This window comes from Maylandia zebra, linkage group LG11 (genome assembly GCF_041146795.1).
Source record: "Maylandia zebra isolate NMK-2024a linkage group LG11, Mzebra_GT3a, whole genome shotgun sequence".
NCBI lineage: Eukaryota > Metazoa > Chordata > Actinopteri > Cichliformes > Cichlidae > Maylandia > Maylandia zebra.
The window spans coordinates 31348504-31371166 of NC_135177.1; the positions used below are offsets into that span (position 1 = coordinate 31348504).

The 22663-nt window shown below is 38.4% G+C and overlaps 1 protein-coding gene across 2 annotated transcripts; it reads left to right on the forward strand.

The window, feature by feature from the left end:
• The first annotated feature begins 6615 nt into the window (after window positions 1-6615).
• tmod4 (tropomodulin 4 (muscle)) lies at window positions 6616-22284 on the forward strand. Of its 2 annotated transcripts, none has more exons than XM_004560158.4 (10): window positions 6616-6728; window positions 13935-14111; window positions 14817-14973; window positions 15497-15616; window positions 19499-19591; window positions 19746-19876; window positions 20143-20250; window positions 20728-20871; window positions 21586-21730; window positions 21855-22284. In XM_004560158.4, exons 2-10 carry the CDS (start codon window positions 14010-14012, stop codon window positions 21875-21877), a joined length of 1023 nt encoding a protein of 340 aa, XP_004560215.1. In that variant the 5' UTR covers window positions 6616-6728; window positions 13935-14009; the 3' UTR covers window positions 21878-22284. The 2 variants fall into 2 exon arrangements, with proteins under 2 accessions (XP_004560215.1, XP_004560214.1); XM_004560157.4 differs by lacking the exon at window positions 6616-6728 and adding an exon at window positions 7794-7959.
• Window positions 22285-22663: the final 379 nt, after the last annotated feature.

The window sequence follows — 22663 nt, forward strand, 5'->3', positions numbered from 1 at the left end:
TCTGGATGTTAGTTTGGTGTGCTCTCCTGCAGATCATTCCTTCCAAAACAGCACATAATAAAGTGCTGGTGAGCAACTGCATTTGCAAAACGACAATATAAATAATTGCATTTCATTTAAAAATGAAGAAAAATCTGACTCATAAACTGTTGCAAAGAGCAAGTACCATCAGGAATGGAAAGGATTCATGACATGCAATGATGTGAGTTTATTAGAAATGACTGCAAAAACATTAAATCTATTTCTCTTTTATGGTAACTATTTCCACAGTGGTGAACCTTTTACTGAAAAGTCGACTAAGACCGAAAATTGTATAGGGATCTGAAAAACTCAACACCTATGTGTGTATTTTGTTGTGTCAGCGGCGCTTGAACAATCTTTATGTTTGCTTAATATGTCACCTGTATTTACGCAAAGTGTGATAAAGAACATCCGGACTGCATCCTTTGAACCCTGTGGGTCATAACTGCCACACCTCAAATGACACAGTCTGACCACACCTTGTGGGTGGTAGGTGTAATAACAGCATGTTCTCTGTTTAACCCCTTAAGTCTGTGTTGTTTCTCCGGACCCAAATGTAACTGAAAGAAAATACCCAAACTTAATCAGTAACAGCTCCTCAACTGTATGACGATTCTTGGAAAACAGACACTTGGGATACCAAATATTAAGAGATGGCCTAGTCTGAGTAACATTTATTAATGGTGTACTTTCGTAAAAGTCATGTCATGCATGACAGAAAGTTCCTGTTTTGCTTTTAAAAAGAACAATGATAAAAGCCAATATAAAAAACACTAACAGCAAATGTTTGCCTTGAGTCAAAGTGAAAAAAAGAAAAGAAAAAAAAAGGACCAAATTATTCAAAGACTTCCCGAGTTCACGCTATTGTAGAAGAGGCATTTCCGGCTCTGGTCAGTTTTCCTTATCAGTTTCCTTGCCCTTATTTGGAAGTTCCGGAAATTTCAACTTGTTCCCAACAGTTGATGTATAAATAAATTTTGTAACGAGATGCAATAATCTACAATCTCTTTGTAGATTATTGTAGATTAGACAATAGAGTGATCAATACAGAACATTACTGATCATAAAGCTGGTAGATATAGTCTACTCTGAAACTCAAACAGCAACAGTACAAACATGATGACTACAGGTCTACATATAGATCCTATACTGTGTATATATTGTATATTGCTGTAAAAGGGATAACGAAGGCGAAGATGGGATGTTTTGGAAATAAGAAGAGAAGCAAAAGTACATTTGAAAAGCATTTAAAAGCTGAGAAGAGCTAAAGACAAAAAGAAAACTAAAGTTAAACAACCCAGTGTGGGCTAGGCTTTCACATTCCACATAATTACTATACAATCCTGAGTCCCTTTCAGTCATGTGCAGTGCTCGGCCTCACCCAAATGCTTTATCTAATCTTTTTCCAACTTATATTATAATAGAGTTTAACCATTAACTCTTTTACATTATTTAGGTAGCTTTTAAGCAGATGCACAGATACTATTGCATAACAATTTTTTTTTCTGCACAACAAAACAGCAGGTCTGGTATGGCTGAGATTGAATCAGTCTTGGTAGATGTTCTAGAGATCCTCTGCAGTTTGGCGTTGCCTACGTGAAAAGCATGCAACATTGTTGTCAACAGCCAATGTACCTTAACAGCTCTTGTGAGCATGCTCTGCACGTAGCACACACACAAGAGAGACTGGAGGCGGGGCGACAACACAGAAGAGCCTCTTTGTTTCACTGCACACGTGTCATTACGCCATCTAGTGGTGAAAAACACTGTATTTGCAGGAATCTGAGGTACGCGTATCCTCTTTTAAGTAAAAGAGGAACGAGGCATACTGTAGTTCTCGTCCTGTTTCCACTACCCGGTTGGCTATGAGAAGAAATCATTTAGACGTGTGATTGAGAGCAGAGCGCACACACAGGGAAATAACAGAGCGACGGATATTTGCAAGAGTTGGGAGCTGTGGCAGAAAGAAGGAAGAAAGTAAAAATGAAAGAAAAAACCCCTTTGTTGTTGAAAGTGACTGTCAAGGGGGAGCCCCCGCCTCTTCCTGTCAACGCGGGGCAATCCCCGCCTCTTTCACATCTCCGAAAAATTCAAATTAAATTCAGATTTAGTGACAGGATGCAAATACAGTGTATCAATAGTAGGCTTCAAAAAGTCTATGTAAAATGTATAATTCATGAAGAAGTGTCTCACTCGTGTCATTTATTGTGAAGTAAAAGGCGCACATTCACTTAAAGGACAAGGTTAAAGTATTTTAGAAGCATAAAAAGCTTATTTCCCAAAATATAGAAACATTTTTAGCTCAAAGTAGCAGCAAGCATCACTGCATTTGTTGGCACACGTAAAGCTTAGTATTATTAACTGAGAGCATAAACCTTAAAGCGGGGTAATATCAAAATTTATCACAAACTTGAACTGAGGTGTCACGAAATGAGTCATGTTTGATTTTGGAATAACAAACAACACCAAGGTTGATTTGGCTAATCCACGTGAGCTGCACTTCCTGTTACTCAGAGCCCAGTCAAATTCCAGCGTCTCACACCTAATTTCACTTTTCCTGGTAAAACCCCAGATGGTAAATTTTTGACTTCTGCCAAAATGTGATTGGGCCATCTCCGGGGGATCTCGTTCAGGCTGGCTTTTTTTCTTTCTTTCTTTCTTTTTAAAAAAAATAGTTTTCTAAGTTAGTATGCACTTCCTCTTTTCTTGTGGTTGCAACCAAGTGCCATTAACTGGAAACACCCCCACACCACACGTATGACACACACACAGAAGAAAAACCTTTTGTTTGAAAGAATTCCACTGACCTAAACATCTGGAAGGAAACTTTCAGAAGCGATGCGTTGTTTTGATTGTGTGGGCGAGGGGGCATCTATAAACCAGAGAGCGCATAACATTTAAAAAAAAGTGTCAAGTTGAAAATGACAACAAGAAGGAAGCAGACCTTGAGGGGGAAGAACGTATAACACTTTGATTATACTGCAGCAGTAAAACATTGTTGATTACTACTGTGTGTATGGACTATAAAGCTCAAAACATTTTCAGCGCCACGTGAATGTGAATGCTAATGTTTGATCATTTATCATTGAACTGCAGTCAAATGTTGCAACAAGCTAAAGATAATGTTGTTGTGGTGTTTCATCAGACTTCAGTGGAAATCTAATGCGAAACCGATAAGTCAGGTCAGGTTGGTATTTAGCCAAGTAAAACACACACACACACACACACACACACACACACACACACACACACACACACACACACTGTATGCTAACAAGGGGAACAGGGGAACACAAAAATATGTCTTCTTGTTATTCCTTGTTGTGGTTAGTGTGGATAATCCCTATTCATGATTGTTGGCAGGTCAAAGGGACTATTTCTTTGCAGAATGTAGTCCCTATAAAAAGGATGAGATGAAAAAGAAAAGCCCAGTATCAGGTTTGGGACAGCAGACCAGTGCAACACATCCACTGGTGTTGGTTTGGTGTTGATGCAGTTAAGTCCAAACCTGTGCTATACACCAAGACAACCTGAAAGGGCATGTCAGAATAATAACCAGGGATAATATTTTGAGTGTAACCTGGAGCCCATCTAGTTTTGTGTTTTGAGTGAATTTACCCTTTTGACACAAGCACATTTTATTTGCTTACACAGGCTGCAGGTGCAATAGATCACACCACGAGATCAAACAGACACCTGCACACTGAAGGTAAAAAACAGAACACAAACAGTTTGAGAACTCAGGTGTTTTTTTGTTTGCAGTCATAGATGATGCTGAGTTAATGCTGTGCTTGTTGTTGCTATGATTGGTATCTTTAAAGCGAGCGCAATGCAGTCAGTTGGAATTTCTGACATCTTTGGAATACAGAGAACTTGGAGTTACTCCTTTTATAACGACTAAGGATTGGTCATAGGGATGACTCTGCATGGATGTGCAGAAAAAAGTTACCATCATGACTTTGCAAAGTACTTGACCATAATGCAGAACTTTATAACAAAGTCATGTATCTTCACAACTGCTCTTTGCGTGACATTTTTTAAAACAGTGTTTGTTCTCATATATCGACACATATTACAGGCTATTGCCTAAACACCAAAAGCCGAGTCCTGGCAGGCATCACAGAGAGAAACACAAAAAAGTGTTAAAGACTTTTTCACAAGCCCTCGAAAGGTGCTGGGCTGTATTTGCAATGCCATCTAGTGGTGAAAGAGAAGGGGTGTGAAATGTATCTACAGTGAAGAGCACAATTTACATCTGTAGCTTACAGATGTAAGATGATGGACTCTAAATTAAAGCAAAAATACTAAGAAAAAAATAGTAAAGGAGTGAAACCACGAGCTTCTTTTAATGGAATTCCCAAAGGGTTTTTTTGTTTTGTTTTTTCAGGGAAAACAGGGAGATCACAGTGGTTTTGGTGATTTCCCCTCCAGGGGAGAGTTTTTATCATGTTGTTTTTACATAAATGACAAATCCAAAGCATTATTGTAAATAATGATGTTATGATGTGCAGCAATCGGGTCTTAGTTATCTTAATTACGTCATAGTACTGTTACCGTATCACCCCCTGCTTTGGGGATTCCCATGATGTCACTTTTTTCCCACACATTTGTTTATTATTATTATTAATCTCTGGCTCTTTAGCCTGTCTTCCTCCCTTCACCCCAACAGGTTTCGTCAGATGGCTGCCCTGAGCCTGGTTCTACTGGAGGTTTTTCTTTCCAACTGTGACCAAAGCAGTTGCTCAGCGGAGTTTATATGATTGCCAGTGTTTTATCTGTGTTCTGTGTATTATTGGAGGGTCTTTACCTTACAATATAAAGCACCTTGAGGCAACTTTTGATTTGGTGCTATATTAATACTATTGAAATGAAACTGGAATTGAATCCATTGTTTACTCCATTCTATTCTTTTATAAAGTTCCAAGCCTTGTTGTGTTTCAGGGATTTGTGTGTTCCAGTGATCTGAGGAGCTACGCTATATTGCCAAAGTGTGTTTATGGGATTTTTTTTTTCTTTTACCATTCTTCCAGAAGTGCATTTGTGAGGTCAGACACTGATGTTGGGTGAAAAGGCCTGGTTCGCAGTCTCCGCTCTAATTCATCTCATAGCTTTTCTACTAGGTTGAGGTCAGGACTCTGTGCTGACCAGTCAAGTTCTTCCACACCAGACTCCCTCAGCCACGTCTTTATGGACCTTGCTTTGTGCACTGGTGCGCAGTCATGTTGGAAGAGGAAGGAGCCATCCCCAAGCTGTTCGCACAAAGCTGGGAGCATGAAATTATTCAAAATGCCTTTGTATGAAATGGCATTAGGGGTTCCTTCCACTGACACTAAGGGGCCCAGTCTAACTCCTGACAAACAACTCCATACTATAATCTCCCTTCCACGAAATGTTTCACTTGGCACAATGCAGTCAGACAAGTACCGCTCTCCTGCAACCGACAAACCCAGACTTGTCTATCAGATTGCCAGATGGAAAAGTCTGATTCATCACTCTAGAGAACGTGTCTCCACTGCTTTAGAGTCCAGTGACATCGTGTTTTACACCACTGCATCTGACACTTTGCATTTTGATTGGTGATACAAGACTAGGATGCAGCTTTTGAGCCATGGGAACCTTTTTTCATGAAGCTTTCTACACTCTATTCTTGAGCTAATCTGAAGGTCACATGAAGTTGGAGGTCTGTAGTGACAGATGCTTCAGAAAGTTCACTTGAGCATCTGCTGATCCCACTCTGTAATTTTACATGGTAATACCATTTCATGGCGAACTTTCCGTTGTTCCCTTATCACTTCCATTTTGTTATAATACTTTGTTACAAACCAGCTCACTGTGGAATATTTAGTAGTGAGGACATTTTATGATTATATTTGTTAGACAGGAAGCATCCTATCATGGTACCACACTGGAATTCACTGAGCTCCTGAGAGTGACTCAATCTTTCACAAATGTTTGTGGAAGCATTTTGCATGCCAAGGTGCTAGATCAGTGAATACTTTTGGCAATATAATGTATGTTGTTGGGGGCAATTCACCCCTGGTAGGGTCTCTCAAGTCTAATTGATCCTGGGTGAGAGGCCAGACCAAGAGCAAATTTGGCAGCTCCTATTAGTAAAAAATCAAGGGTCCAATTTACTCTGCCTGGGACAGTGTCGCCAGGCAGGCCCTTCTGGAGCCCTTTAATCTGAACACTGGCTGCTGTTCTCTTAAGTTGCATTACATTTGTGGGCCACTGGAGTAAAAACTCTTTTGACAGTCCCAAGAATTATTATTATTTTCATTTTATTTCAATAATTATTCATTTTTCATATTGACAAGACAATGAAAAAAAAACATAAACTGGATTAAAAAGTAACCAAACAACAGTCTCGTCATAGTCATTGTGCTTTTATGGAACATATTAGCTGTACATAAAAACAACAACAACAGCAACAACAACAACAAAAACTGTGTAAGATAAAACCCTTAAATGGTCGAAAGATATATACGTCACATCTACTGATTCTAAAGTAAAAAACACTTTAATCCATTCTGCAGTCAAAGGTCACTGTTACACAGTTATTGGGAAATGCAGTTAATCTAAACAGTCATACGGAAACAGCTCAATGCATGTAGATATGGTCAAGACAACCTGAGAACGACCACACTGCTTCAAGTCAACAGGACAGTGCTCAACAGTGACTCAGACAACCACTGGTTACAGTTAAGGTAAGGAGCAAATCTGAACACACAAACTGTACCTTAAAACAAATGGACTGCAGCAGCAATATATTATAATAATAAATAGTAATAATACAGGATACCACTCCTGTTAATAAAGAACACAAAACTGAACATTTCTGCTGTGACATTCAGAATTTGGTGAAACATTAAAATAAAACATGAAAAAATGTTTTATATTATGTCAATATGTATATATGAACCAAGGTCATAGATTTAGACAGCAACCTGTTGAATCTGTGCTATGAAGAATTAAAGCACTTCCGTAGACAAAAGAGGGTCCTGCTACTTTCAAGGTCTATCTGATTGTAGTGTAAAAGTGTATTTTGTGACACTTTGACTATTTTAAAAACATTTCTTATGTACAAATCTTTTATTATTTGTTCAATTTGAAGTCATTGCAATAAATGAATAGAAATAAAATGATGTATATAATGTTTGCACTAAAACACTAACACATTCAGCGTCATTACCACTTGTTAGCAACACCATCTAAAACCAATTCATGGCACAAATGTGAGAAGCATCTATTGCTGAAACAAAAAATGATCTCAAATGATGCCAACATGATGCTTTCTGAAGTACAATTCTTCACTTTATCAAAGCAAAAAATTTACAATGAAGCAATGATAAAACAGACAAAAGTGTGATAAAGGTGCTGTTAATGTGAGTGTGTCATCTCATTTCTGATTGAAATGGCAGTTTTATTTATATACCACATTTCATTAAAAGCAAACTTAACTTCAAGAACATGAATTGCCAAATGAAGTAAAAAAACAATAAAATATAATCAAACAAAACCAAAACACCTACTGAAATAAAAAAGGTTTGAAGTTTTACCGTTTTGATGTACATCTCAGCTCTGACCACTAGATGTCAGCCATCCTCCTTCTGCCCGCCGCTAAGTTTTAATTGAAGGATGAATGTGGTTGATTCTCCACTTCAGTCTCTCTCTTTCTCTCTCTCGCCCCCCTTTCTACACGACTCTCTACCATCTCCGTCACACAGCCAAAATAATAAAATGCTGACTTCTCAAAGTGCTGTCAGTATGCCGGTCTCAGCATAGCAGCCCTGAAGCTTGACACACAGGAGAGAGGGGTGGGGGGTGGGGAGAGAAATAGGGGGTCGAGAGAGTGAGAGGAGGGAAAAAAGAGAAACAAGTTTCTCTGACAGCAGGCTCTGCCTTGCCCAGGGGCTTCAGCACTGCACTTCTGTGAAGGTAGGTGTGAGGCTGCTCTCTGTGTCTGTTTCAGTGAGTTTTTACTGGCATGTTTTAATGGCATCTCTTTGCCTCTTTGTGGGGCTTTCCTTCATCCACACTCTGTTGTGTCACTATGAGGTGTTTGTAAAATAGGAGAAAGGTGCTAGACAAATGGTATTGTCCAAAAATATGGTGTTTCTGTAAAGTTCTGTGCTTTTGTGGTTGATTTAACTATAAATCAGAAATGAGTTTTTTGGGGGTTTTTCTCCCAGATATAGCATCTAAAAGACATTCACTTAAATGAATCTATCAGTATGGTATTTGTAGGCTGCCCATCACTGTGTAAGTAATTTGTCACCGGGGATTTGGAGATGTTGTCTCAGGAGTCTGCAAAGTTTGGAAACCAGAAAAGGCTAAAGTTTACACGTGGCCTGCTCGTCCTCTCCATTTAACATCCATTAGTGCCTGATGTTTTACTATTATCACCAGGTCAGATTGTCTTTTTGGGATTGAATGGTGTAATTATATTAAAAGCAGGGACCTTTCATTTTATGTAGATGGGACCTTTTGGGTTTTTTGGCTCAGGTACAATGTTAGTGAAAGCCACAGTATGTCTTAAAAATGAATTTCTTCAATGGAACCCCCCAGCAAAGTGGTTCTTAGGGTGCTCAAAATGGTGCTCTGACTTGGTCTCACGGAGCAACCCAAGCTGGGGAGGATTCACACAGCTGTAAGTAGCTGACTTGTGAAGCTAAAATTAAGCTGAAGGGTGATTTGGAATGTTACACTTGGTCGGTAAGACGTGGAGAAGATGGCTCGCTGTTGGTGACAAATCTTCTGAGCTCTCGGTGGCAGAACGAGGCCTTAGCCTGCTCACGAGCAAAAAGAAAAAAAAACTTTTTCTGCTAACGTTACAGAAAATTGGATCTACCAAAAGAGCAAGGGAAACAGTGCAGTACAGTATTTGGAATCCCTTTAAAGTTTATTTATGTTCCAGGAAAGATAATGCACTGACACAGAAGCAGAGTGTAAATCATCTTGGAGCATTTATGAGTGCGTAACCTTTGTCACTATGAAATCTAGACGCTTGTAATGGTCTTTTACTTGTAAAATGCACTGTAACTCATCCCTGCTGCCTGCTTAAATGCAGTACTTTGACATGTATTCATTAGAACTCCTTGCATTTAAATTAAATATGATAAAAGTTGTACGATGATAAAAGTTACCTTATAGTGAGTCATGGTTTTAATGCATTCACAATAAGTGCTTCTATCCTTCAGACCTCTAACAATCGTTGCTCCAAAATGAAGCTGCACCCATTTTTTTCTTCAAATAACTTCACAGAAGTTCAAGCATTGAAATCTCTCAATACTGGAGCTGCTGTAGACAACATAGTTGTGAAAATGCTTGTAGAAACTCAATAGATGGCTTGAGATGGAAGGTTTGTAAGGGCAGGATTTTAACTGTTGCAGACACACACACTGACAGCTGCAGACACCATGGATGAGCAGTTGTTCTTATTCCACTTTTTTCAGGCCTTCTTGGCATATGCCTGGAGACACTACATTGTGCCTGAGCAGTGCACAGTGTAGTGTAGTGTCTGCTAAAACAAGTTTGTGTGATCAAAACAAATTTATGTCACTTGGACCCAAGCGGGCATAGTTGTAGATGCAGAAACTGTAACACTGGCTTAACACTGGTTTAATAGGTGCAGTCATCAAGGGGAGTGGAGACCAGGCGTCTGTTCCTGTTGAGGAAAACTCCGTGTGCTTATCAGTCTTAGCTGAAATTTGCCCTGTGAGCTCAGTTATTCTGACTGACTGGACTTTTGCTCCCTTTGAGCAAGTTATATGAAGTTGGCCTGCATAGGTGTGATCTAATCAAAGGAGAGTGGGGGATACGTCAATAGCGACAGTCTTTGATTTACAGCTAAAATAACATTTAGTTTCTAGTTTTAATTTTTAGGAGGTAGAATTACTTGATGCAAAACAGTTTATACAAATGAGTCAAAGCAATGGGTTAAAAGGGACCTGGATTGAATGCTGCTTACAAAAGCAGTACTTATCTCAAGAGACGGTTTAAGGTTTACGTAAAATGACACAGTCTTATCTGAAACAAAGAATCAAATTTATCTGAATTTGAAAAAAAAAAACTTTTTCAGATCAAAACAGAAAAAATATGACCCATTGGACTTTTGTGATCTCACTAAAGGTTAAAAACAAAACTGTATTTCAATGAAACATCAATAACATGTAGCTGTACATTTATAGCCAGGCTTAGCTGAGATCACGACTCCTATAACTAGAGCAGCTGCAGGTGCAGGACGTGGTTGAGATTTTAACTGGAAAAAGAACGGTCCAGAGCCAGCTGGCAGCGGCAGGTGACGGTCGTTGCACTGCTCCACACCCACTTTGCTTTCTATCATGCAGAAACCCTGCTGGGACTGCTGGAGACAGATGCACATGCACAAATACACCATCTGTTTCCAATGTGGACAGGGGCTTCCTGGAATGTGTCAAAACACATCATTTGATCAGACTGTTAGTTTACCAGAGTGCTATTTTCTATAGTCTACCAAAGCTGACAGCAAGAAATTCCCTCAAAATTGTAAAGTTTTGACTCTGTTTTGTAGTTTTCATGTCTCAGTGGTAGTTTTGCCTTTTGATACTTTGAAGGTTAGCTTTCTGATTTGTCATTTTCCCCCTAATCTATCTTCCCTTTGTGATTATGTGACCCTTCAAGCCTCTATAAGTTAAGAAAATATGTTCTTCGGCGCTGGCAGGCTGTTGGTATCCAGTTGTCTGAGCCCTCACTCTCAGCTGGTCAGAACAGCCATGTATTTAGCTCATCAATAAGTAAGGCTCAAAGGCTTGACAGCAGGCAAATCACATGAGCTGAGTTTGGCCAGAAACCACTTTAAAAAAAGGGAAAAATGAATGATCTAGTTAGCCTCATTTTTTTTCATGTCACAATGTTTTGGATTTATTACACTGTCTGCTTCAAATGCATGAGTCAGACTAACATAAATATATATGAATAGGTAAAAAATGACATTTATCAGGCATTGCAGATTACATCATTAGTTTTCTTTTGATCATAGAAAAAAGCCCCACAATGCATCTTTAAATTTACCAATTTATTGATTTGATTTGACAGATTACCAGATAGTGTTCTGTGAAAAAAAAGGCATTTTAAAAAAGGAGTTCACTGTAATGACTTTTATTGATCTGAAGTCACATTAAAGCATTTTTGTCTGCATCTGTGACATGATGGTCCAGCAAAAGATGAATGTCTCTGTAGCTGACTGATATTTAGTGGGGTTTTTTTTATAGCTATGAGTCTACTTTAAAGAGCTGGGGGAGCTTTACTGTCAAGAGACTGGTAAAACCTTTCATCCGTGGTAAAAAGTGAGTCTAAGTAGATTGATGCCTCACCTTGACCTGTAAGCTGCATCTTTTAAATCTCCTCTATCTTCCTCAACACTGGTTTATGCGATCCAGTGTTTGCGTCCCTGGCTTTACACATTAGAGGCACGCAGTGTTGATGAAAATAAAGATATACTTTAGTACATGTTATTTTGTGGGGTACAATATAATTTAATGGCCTATATTTTGTTTAAAAAACTCTGAATTCAGAGTTTTCACACATATGTGTATACACAGTACTCAGTATTACACAGTCACATTATGTGTGGGGACTAGACTTTACTGTGGGCATGAAAAGAAATCCCCACAATAAAGATTTGAAATTTTATGGGTAGAAACATGGCTTTTGGTTAGGTTAGGTCTGTGAAATTGATGTATGTCATTGTTTTGTCCTGTATGTGTATGCGTATTTGTGTGTTTGTGTGTGTCTGTCTGCCCTTTCTAATAAAATGTAACCTGATCGGTGACTCTAAGAACACAAACAAGCTTTCAGTCTCAGACGTTTTATGAAGAATAGAATAGAATAGAATAGAACAGAACAGAACAGAACAGAATAGAATAGAATAGAGTAGAATAGAATAGAATGGAATAGAACAGATTAGAATAGAATAGAATAGAATAGCATAGAATGCCCATTAATCGCAAAGTTATTTAGAGCTTCTGGAATAATGCAGAACAGTGCAGTTCAGTTCTATTTCCATGGTAACCAAGTTCCCATGGCGTCGTCAGGGAAACCAACTCATTTGGTTGTGTTGTATCACGACATTATTTTTTACTGATTTTCTAGAGAAACTCTGGTGACACAACAAACTCACAGGGCCTTACAAACAAACACAAGGTGTGCCTTTCCACCTCAGGCCGATGTCCTTATTCAACTTTTCATATCAGAAATTTTGTGTGTTAAATGTTTCAGCTTTTTCATGTGTTTGTGCTTTTGTTTTGAAAAAACAATGATCAAGAAAACAAGTGAAAATCCTAAAAGGGGATGTGGCTCATTTGTATGTTGTAAACCATTGTTATAAATAATTTATATCTTGATACACAGCTTTTATTTTCAATTCATTTAAAAATGGAAATGAGAAACTTGACATCTGCTGCACATATGCAGTCACTAATTTGGACCATCTTGAATGTGTTTCGACAAACTTTGTTTCAGTATAAATGAAAATAAAGAGCAAGGGCTCCCTGAAACACAAAACCCCGCAACCACAATAGAGTTATTTGAGTGCTGGAAAAGTACACTTTTCAGATCACTTTGGATAGTGGAAAGTTACTCTGAATTATGCTGTCCTAATCCATCCTTGAGCACGTGATTATGTTGTCATGCAAAAGAACTGCCTGCTATAAAACACTCGGAGTTATAGATGTGAGTGGTTTCTGACATCACGCTAGCAGACTGCCTGCAAGATACAATATTGTATGACCTGATCTGCAATGGTTTTCGCTCTGTTACCAAGTTGGGAAAAAATTTGGAGTAAAAATGAAAACACTGGCCCTTTAACCTGATAGCTGCATTACTCATACTTTGACCCAGATGTATACATGTTCTGTCACTGTGGTATTTTCATGTTTGGGGAGCCCTGTGGTGTTGTATGTAGACCACACTCTTTGTTATTTGAGGCTGGTGTGAATTAACTGCAACGTTTTAATGTGTCAAAAGCATAACTGTGTCACTGAGTTTTCATCCCTGGGTGCAGATATGTTTCGGGTGGGTCCACAACTGTATCAGCGAGTGTCTGTCAATGATAAATAAGGGATTGCACTTTCCACTCCTCTCTTCTCTCCATTTGACTATTCTTAGTCACTGTGTGGTAAGCTGAGGGTTTAAAGTTACAAAGACCTCATTCTCGCTCTCAGTCTTTCGTTGCTTACACTTCTTCGTGTCACTGACTCTCTTCTGTTAAAACTGCAAAGCATCAGTGGGCTCTTCTGCTGCAGTTTGCTTTAAGGTGAAAATAAAGACTATGCAAGAATGTGATCTGGGGGCTGCTGTAGCATATTTCCACAGACACTGCTTTCCTGAGTATTGCAGATGTATTATTGGAAGCGCATCTATTATTATCATAATAGCATTATTGAAGCACTCTGGATAGGGCAGCTGATAGGAGATCATGATGCTACTTGCCAAGGACAGTGGTTGGCAAAATACAAAGAAGGGGACCCCTTGTGGTCCTTGACAGGTTTCCAAGAGGATCCCATATAAAATAAGAGCTGGGTGGTTTATCATTTACTTATATAGTCAGTAGATCTGCGGATTAAGCTTTCTGACCATGAGCTGTAACATCCTCTGTTAGCATCTGGCTGAGGATTTCAAAAGCCTGTGTTTACACTGCAACATGTTTAATGTAGGCTATAGTAATGCTAAAACAGTACTCAGTCACTCTTTTGTCTTGCATGATTAACAGTCAAAGAGTTTCTAACATAATAAGTGACAGCACAAGATAAGTAAAAGAGGGTTGGAAATAGGACACAGTAAAAGAAGCCAAGGTATGACAGAAAAAAGATTTTAGATAAAAGAGTATAAAGATTGATTGTCCTCTCTTCTTTCCCCCCCTTTTTTACTGGCAGTGCCCTCTTACCCAGGGGTGCGCAGCAGTGTGTATGAGTGTGTGTGTGTATATGTGAGTCACAGCCTCAGGAACCATGTCAGACCCCAGGGACATTGATGAGGATGCCATCCTCAAAGGCCTTAGTGCCGCGGAGCTGGATCAGCTGGAGTATGAGCTGCAGGAGATGGACCCTGAGGTATGGATGATTTGACCTAAAACCTGCTTTTCCAGTGTCATGGGGCTTTAATAGCTGGTTCCTGACATTCACAAGTCTTACCTTTGTGCCGAAAATCTACCCGACATCAGGAGTAGCTTGTTAACCATCAGACATGTGGGAAGTATGTGACATCTAAAGCAAGAACTACATTTTTTGTACCCTTTGTTACTTGTAAATTTTTTACTAGTAGGAGAGTAAAAGCAAATGATGAAGTTTTAAAGCATACCTCTCAGTCAGTAAACTGTAGTGTTGCCATATCAAACATTACCCAATTATAAAGATAAAATAACATGGTTCTACAATGCAGAAAGTGCATGGGTTACAAATTACATTTCATTTTAGTGACTTCTTTCATAAAAGAAAATTTTTTTAATGGGTCTCTCACTTTTCACATTAGATGTAAAAAAAAAAAAAAATAGCATCCATTTGCAGAAAATGTTCATTTGATGCACTTTCAGTGCAGGGTAGAACATTACCTGCAAGAAGAGTGAGTCTAGACGTTTTATATAATTCTTAGAAGGAAAGTAAGATAACAAGGAAGGAAGACAACAAGGAACCTTCTCAGCTATCTTTTGGGTAATAAATTCTGCTGCTTCTCTGTTCAGATCATTTGATATACCTAAAACTTTCTACTAATTTAGTCTTATTTTCCCATCAACATAATATGATCCGATGTTCTCCCAGAATGCCATGCTGCCGGCTGGCTTTCGGCAACGAGATCAGACAAAGAAGACCCCGACGGGGCCATTTGACCGTGACGCCCTGATGAAGCACCTGGAGAAGCAGGCCATGGAGCACGAGGACAGGGAGGACCTGGTGCCCTTCACCGGTGAAAAGAAAGGTGGGAAAGCAGATTCTTTGTCTGAGGATTTATGTAGGTGTCCTGTTACATAATATGCAGCAAGTCATTTAATTTTGTTTTCAGGCTAAAGTTTGAACATACAGTAAAAATCTATCTAAGCACTTTCAATATCTCCCCTTTCAATTGGGAATAGTTAGTCACTAATATCAACAATGGAATTTGCAATAAATGGAAACTAGTGATGCGAAAAGCAGATGTTCTTGGGATTCACCACTGAAATTGTGAAGATAAATGAGCACAAAAAAGAGCTGAGAAAGCACCGTGTAGGATTAAGTGAAACCTGAGTTTATTAAAGCTCCATTTGTGATATGTTTTGGGAAAAATCATACAAATAAAGCTTTCATGAGAAGTGAAATTATTAGATAGATAACTTCATTAAGAAATATATATATAAACAAACATCAGATATTTTGTAGTTTTTTTTAACTACCTTTTTTGGCCTTTGCTACCCTTTTGCCTGCCTTTGTCTTCTTATTTATCATCTTTTTCTTTCTGTATCTAGGAAAGCCTTTTGTGGCCAAGAAAGCACCAGAGATCCCCCTGCATGAGCAGGTGATCCTGGAACCAGAGCTAGAGGAGGCCTTGAAAAATGCCACTGATGCAGAGATGTGCGATATTGCAGGTAAGATTTACTATTGCTACTGTTTACTATTACTACTAATTGTTTGGCAGCACTATACTTATGTAGTATATATACTATATACACATTGGTTTTTTACAAGTGCAACTTAGTAAACAGGGCGCTTTTATGACAGGCTTTATCAGGCTGCAGATAATTCCAAAATCTATATTTAGTCTGTATTTCAGGAGCTAAACATCTAACGATCCTACAGGTAATCACAGGTAAAAGGGAACTGCAACTACTACTCTGACCACAAGTTCTTAGAAAAAAAAAACTATGTATCCATCCATCCATCCCCTTATCCAGTGGAGGCTTGCAGGGAAGTTGGAGAGGTTGGGTGCATACTGGACAGGGTGGCAGTTTATCCCAGGATGCACAAAAGACAAAACATAACAGCAATCTCATATTTAAGGAATAGTCCTTTAGTTTGTTCTCTCCCTAATACTGTAATGAGGGGAACCAGTGTTGCCTTCATGAATCACATACATACAATAGGAGACAGATTTCTCAGTCAGATCTGCTCATCGTTTCCAGTGAACAGATCTGACTGAGAAATCAAGGAACAGTGCATGCTCAGCAACTTGTGAAGTAAAGCATACGCTGCGTTATCATTCATTCCAACTGTAATGAGGACCATTAATTTATAAAATGAACATTGTTTTTATTTGATAAGATTTGGAACTAGAGACCGAGACCGTAAACTTGTTAGGGAAATGTTTACTGAGATCACAGGCAAAGGAGCTGGAGGGTCATTTTCTCATAGACTTCTACATAACCAAACATCTTTTTGAAACCAGAGCCATTGCCCTCTTGTACTTTTGTGAGGGATGAAATGGGTAAAATAAAGTGTTAAATGCGAATATTAGCAACGGTTCTGTCCCAGTAAGCCGTACTAATGAGCCGGCATTCATAACACCAAGACCCCGACTCACCTATGACATGTAAAAATGTCTGTAATTACATCTTTTTTATGTGTGATGTCATCTGTTTGTCCTCATGCAATTTCCCATCAGTCGGTGCTTATTAACCAACAATGACATGCACAGCATACTGTGACCTCAGTGTTTTCATCACAGCGGCTTTGACCCACATAGTTCTATTATACAGATCCATTCTCTTTCTACTGCTAGCTTTATATTGTTTCCCTCAACACTGAGACAGCTCGGTTAATGACATGGCCAAACATGTGACGGGGTCCAATTCCCCACGCTCAGCAACACAAAAATAAATAGGTCTGGCTCCAGGCCACCGAAGGAAGGGTGGAGTGGACATGGGGATGGTGGAGGCAAAGATATTGTATCTGTTTAAAACATACTGTGTTTGCAGATAAAGCCTCAGTTTTCCATGTTTCCAGAAACTTGAAATTAAAAAAAAAGTTCACACTTGTTGGATTGCTTTGTTCTTGAATAATAAAATAATTTAAGAGGTGATTTTGACATTTTTTAATGTACTAATGCATCTTAGGTTAGTAGTAATGGTAAACAGCCAAACTAAAGAAAATGTAGTGACAGTATGACAACTGCAGCTTTGTCAAAGTTAACAGTATCCTGTGCAATGCCCTTTCTGGGTTTCTTAAATGTTAGAGAGAAATCAAAACCCTTACAGCCTTCCTCAGTGAGTTACGTTGCTCATCAGTAATTGGACAAGACCTATTTGGGGGAGCTATTTTACAAATGCAGAAAAAATGAAAACGGAAAACCTTAGATTTTCTAAAATCCTCTACACACCATTAATCCTAAATGCCGGATGGTATTTTAGGCAAAGTCAAACTGAAGCATAAAACATGCTTTATTGAGTGTGAAACCCTGAACAGGCGGTTAGACTCCCCTGATGTGCCAAACAGGCAGGCAGGCATCCGGAAAGGCATAGTAGGGGAACATGTTTGTCCAGCACCATGAGTCTGACAGAGAGACCGCCGTTTTAAGCTTGGATAGAGTCCAGATGGGGATTAAACCTCGGTTAGCCTCTGTCAGTCTATTGTTGGGGCTTTCTGGCAAACAGACTGAAGGGAGTGAATAGCCTGGCTGGCATGTCCAACAAATCACTTAAGGATTTTGATTTATATAAGACAATAGCAGTTTATTTGAATTGGTTTAAATTGATCTTGTCTTGATTTATTTAGATTTATCTCAGTTTATTTAAAAGAATTCCAGCATTAATTTTTTTTTAGGTTGCTGTTAGTGTATTTAGCCACTTTAGGATGGCATGGGTGTCCATGGCAAATACTCCCCTTAACCGAAATACTCCGACGTTGAATGAGGAGGTTGGTGGGAAGGTGCTATGCAGGGAGGTGTTGCTGTCACAGCAGTTGGTTTGTCAGAGACTTTGGACCTGGCAGGTTTCGACAAGAGCAAAAAAACACACAAAACAACTTGAAGTCTGCCTCCTCCTGGTTGTAAAGAGTAACAGCAATAGAAAAAGAAGCCCCGATTCAACAGCTGTAGAAGGTATTCATTAGTAAATATTTTATATAAGTGTAAGTTCTATTTTTTTGCGTGAGTTCTATTTTTTTTCTAGCTCACATGAATATAATAATGAAGACAACAGTAATTTTATCCAATGATAAACTGCAGAAATTGGGAAAAAAATTATCACAGTATATTGTCACCTAATCTTCAAACTACTAAAACTACCGTGAATATTATGATACTATAATATTACAGTGCATATTAAACACAATAAAATAACACAATACTAACTCCTGCACTAATATGCAGATTGTGAGGTTCTTATTTAATATTTTATTATTTCCAGTTTGGGTTCCTCTTTGCTACATTTCAGCAGTAAATGCTACTTTGACATTACTACTCTAATATGACAGGTATACTTTGTATTTTGAAATGGTCTTTATAGCATTTATGATCAGCTCATATTGCTATACAGTTAAGCTTAGAGGTATAACATGTAAAAGCAGGAGAATATCTTTTTACATCACAATTTTAGCACATGTTAGCAGTTACTGTAAAACAAAAAAGGTATAAATAATTATTTTTAACATCTAACGCTGAACACAATTATTGTGCATCACGTGAATGTCTTGGTTTTATTGTCCTGCAGTGTTATTGTTTTTGTTTTGCTGAGGTGTCAGCTGTTTAAGAAAATCTAAATGCGATACGCCCGTCCTGCACTACCACATCAAACAGCTGACAGACATGGGTCAGCGTATTGCTGATTGTGACCACTGGCAACCTCCATAACAAACCTAAAAACAGGAAAACAAAAAAGCCAGTGAACACTGAACTATAACTTCAACTTAATGCAACAGGAATGATGCAAAGATATAGTTAGTGTTACTTAAGAAAAGCAGTACTTCCTTCACCTTTTCTAAATACTTGCTATTGATGTATTTTTAGGATTAGTTTGACCTGACAAATACTTTAGGTGCCCCTAAACAGAGTCTTTTCTTCTTTTAACTTTGTGTTGTCACAAATTAACACTGTCTCAATGTCAGCTATAATAACACTAAGAATTCTAGAGGCCCGCAGCTTGACCCTGAAAGTTGTGTATTGTGCAAGGTATCTTTACTTCCTTGGGGGCCCCTCGAAAGTGTAAGATTAGAAGTCCCCACTGAACTCAGACAACAGTTTCCTTATCTCATCAAACACCTGTGCACACACACATAGACACACACAGGAGATGAAGGAAAAGGAAAAACTAACTGTGGCACTTTAGGTTTTGTCCTCGCCACAGAAACATTTTTTCCTAGCAAAGCAATATTAACAAACTTGCCTTTGGTATATCAGTACAGGGACACAGGACACACCATTAAAACTAGCTAAAAAAAAATAAGTATAACAGGGGCACAACTCTCTGATTTTATTCAAATAGTATAGATATTTTTATCTGAATGTATTCATGGTGATTGTTTTCCTGTATTTACAGCTATCCTTGGAATGTACACGCTGATGAGTAACAAGCAGTACTACGATGCTCTGGGCACCACAGGCACCATCGCCAACACCGAGGGCATCAACAGTATGTCTGAAAGCCAAAGACATTTATGAGCTATTGCTTATACTCACACAGACAGACGTTAAAATGAAATGCAGACAGACATGTGACAGTACTGTATGTTTTATTGTGTACCGTTTACACTGTAGCCAAAGTTGTGATCATTTATCTCCTTCAGGCGTTGTGAAACCAGATCCTTTCAAGGTCTTCCCTGAAGAACCTCCAAACCCCACCAATGTGGAGGAAACCCTGGAGAGAATTCACAACAATGATAGCAGTCTGACTGAAGTCAACCTTAACAACATCAAGGTCAGCTCATTGGAACGTCACAATTATGAAAAAATTATGCACAGATAAAAAAAAAAAGTTTGTCAAAGGGAGCTTGAAGCTGGACTCAGAGTCCTTAAACGCCCAAACAAGATTAATTTCCCATATGACAACAAATATTACACAATCGTTTCAGTGAACCAGCTCATGTCATATGCTATACTGATCCTTGGCTGCAAAACCCGGATCTGCAAGCTTATCAAGTATTCCTTGTTTGCGAACTGAACATCTCCGTATTTTCCTTGCAGGACATTCCCATCCCAACACTAAAAGAGATCTTTGAAGCGATGAAAGGAAACTCTCACGTGGAGTTTCTGAGCATCGCTGCAACCCGAAGCAACGACCCTGTGGCATATGTGAGTAAATTACCCACTGTAATTATCAACTGCTTGCCAATGACAGCAAATTTCCTCAAAGTTTAAATCAATTTTTATGGTATTTATTTCTTTGATATAAAAATCTTAGAAATGTCTTACAGTTTATATCTCGTTCTAGCTACAGATCTGTTTGTTTACTGAATGACTCTTGATTGAGGGTATTAGAGGATATTTATTTGTAGTGTAAAATATCAACTTAAGGTACTGTTGTACCTCTACTGTGTAATATTGTTTCACATAAAAAGAGATTAATTGCAATGACTGAAGTTTTCCTTCAGATTCTATAAAGATCTCCTTTTCTTTGTCACCTGCTCTTCAGATGCACTGTGGTAAACTATAGTTTATATCCGAATGTGTCTGCCACCTGACTATAAAAAATATTTTTAAGTCCTTAAGAGCTTTTAAAATGTGGAAGAAAAATATAGTTTCAATGTGCGTTTCTGTCTGTGTTTCTAGGCATGCGCTGAGATGCTGCAGGAGAACACCAGCTTACAGAGTCTTAACATCGAGTCTAACTTCATCACTGCAGACGGCATGATGGCGATCATCAAAGCAATGGCTAATAACGCCACACTGATGGAGCTCAAGATTGACAACCAGGTTAGAAACAAATTATTGGACATGCTGTGCATCTACAGCTGATAATTTGCAAGCCACTTTGATACTCACCTGTAGAATAATTTAAGCCTGGCACACAAACATACCATTTGTGTGCAAAACAATGCCAACATCTACAGTTTTACAGACATTAAATTGTAATTTTGTACCAACAAAGTGATTCCAAAAGAGCTATTAACCGAAGACTTGGCATATTTCAGCATGATGTGCAGTGTAATCTAAAAAAAAAAGAAAGAAATTAAATTGAAAAACACAATGAAACATGGAATGACCTCCCCAGAGGCTGGACCTGAACATTACTGAAGCAGTGTGGGATCGTCTTGGCAGAGAAGCTTTAAATGTCCTTCAAGAAGCCTGGAGAACTGTTCCTGAAGACTATTTAAAAAAAAATTATAAGTCTGCCTAAAAGAAGAAAAATGGTGGTAACACCAACTATTAATTTTCAAGCTCATTAGAACTGTGCAGACTTTGCCATTTCCATCAATGCATGCATTTCCCATTTTCATGGTAACATATAAAAAAAGACTTATGCACAGCAACCAAAACAAGACATCCTAATTTTTATTGTCCAAGTATGAAATAACTGAGTTAATACTCATACCCAATGACATGCTTTTCTTACTGCTTTCAAATTTAATTCACAATGGAAAAAAGGACTCAGTGCTTGATTGTGTTATCCTTTCATGTATCATATAGCGACAAAAACTTGGAGACTCAGTTGAGATGGAGATTGCCTCCATGTTGGAGAACAACTCCAGTATCCTGAGATTTGGCTACCACTTCACCCAGCAGGGTCCCCGAGCCAGAGCCGCCATGGCCATCACACGAAACAATGACATGAGTAAGAAACCTGAATCCATGGTCAGATAGTCTTGAAATATTCATGTATAATACAAGGAATCATTTAAAGTGTTATTGGATTGTGCAACAGAATATGAAATCGGCATCTTCTCTCTTTTACATAGTTCGTCAGCAAAGATTAAGATGAACACGACAAGGAGTGAGCAGAAGAGCAACCATTAGCCCCTCGAAGCCTGCAAAAACGGATGACTCTTGTGCCAGCTCACTGTGGTGCAGCAGAGCTGAATGAATTCTTCCAAATTAATTCTGGTCACTGTGCCTGGGGGAAACCATGTCTAACATCCATGTTCAACCATTCATTTCATTTACTGCAGCAAGAGTTTTGTAGGTTGCTGAATTTCTCATAAAGGCATGTAGAGATCACAAGCACAACCTGAAGTGTCTTTTTTGTGCTTTTAGTTTATGCGTCACCAACATCAACCCAAACAAATAGTTAACTATTTTCATTCACTAACTCAATGTGGTGCTATATCATATGTGGGAGAGGGGGGAAAAAATCTGTAAATACTTTAAATAAAAATATATATTCGATTATTTTTTGTAATTGTTTGGTAAGTTTAATTTTATTGTTTCTAATTCTTATTGCACACATAAATATTATACTCAACAAATATTGTTTTAAATGCACCAAGAAAAAAAAAATCATACTTTGGCACGTTTAAGCAGACTATCTACAGGTTGTGAGTAATCTGTATTTGAGCCACTGATACTGGATAAACTGCTATTTACAAAAGTGACAGCATTTTCTTTTCAAAATTGTGTCCATCAAATAATTGCCATCTTGTAAACCTGAATCAAGAAATTACTTAAATAAAACCTGACTGACAAAGTGAAGTCGGCTAAAAGATTTAGACTCAAGAACAGAAGAAAAACAAAGTCCTTGACATCTATATGGGAAGGCTTTGGGACTCCA

Bases quoted from the DNA above. Each gene is read 5' to 3' on its own strand.
- tmod4 (XM_004560158.4), top strand. From the start codon at position 14,010: ATGTCAGACCCCAGGGACATTGATGAGGATGCCATCCTCAAAGGCCTT. The intron at 14,112-14,816 runs GTATGGATGATT...ATGTTCTCCCAG, and splicing joins TGCAGGAGATGGACCCTGAG to AATGCCATGCTGCCGGCTGG. The intron at 19,592-19,745 runs GTATGTCTGAAA...TATCTCCTTCAG, and splicing joins CAACACCGAGGGCATCAACA to GCGTTGTGAAACCAGATCCT.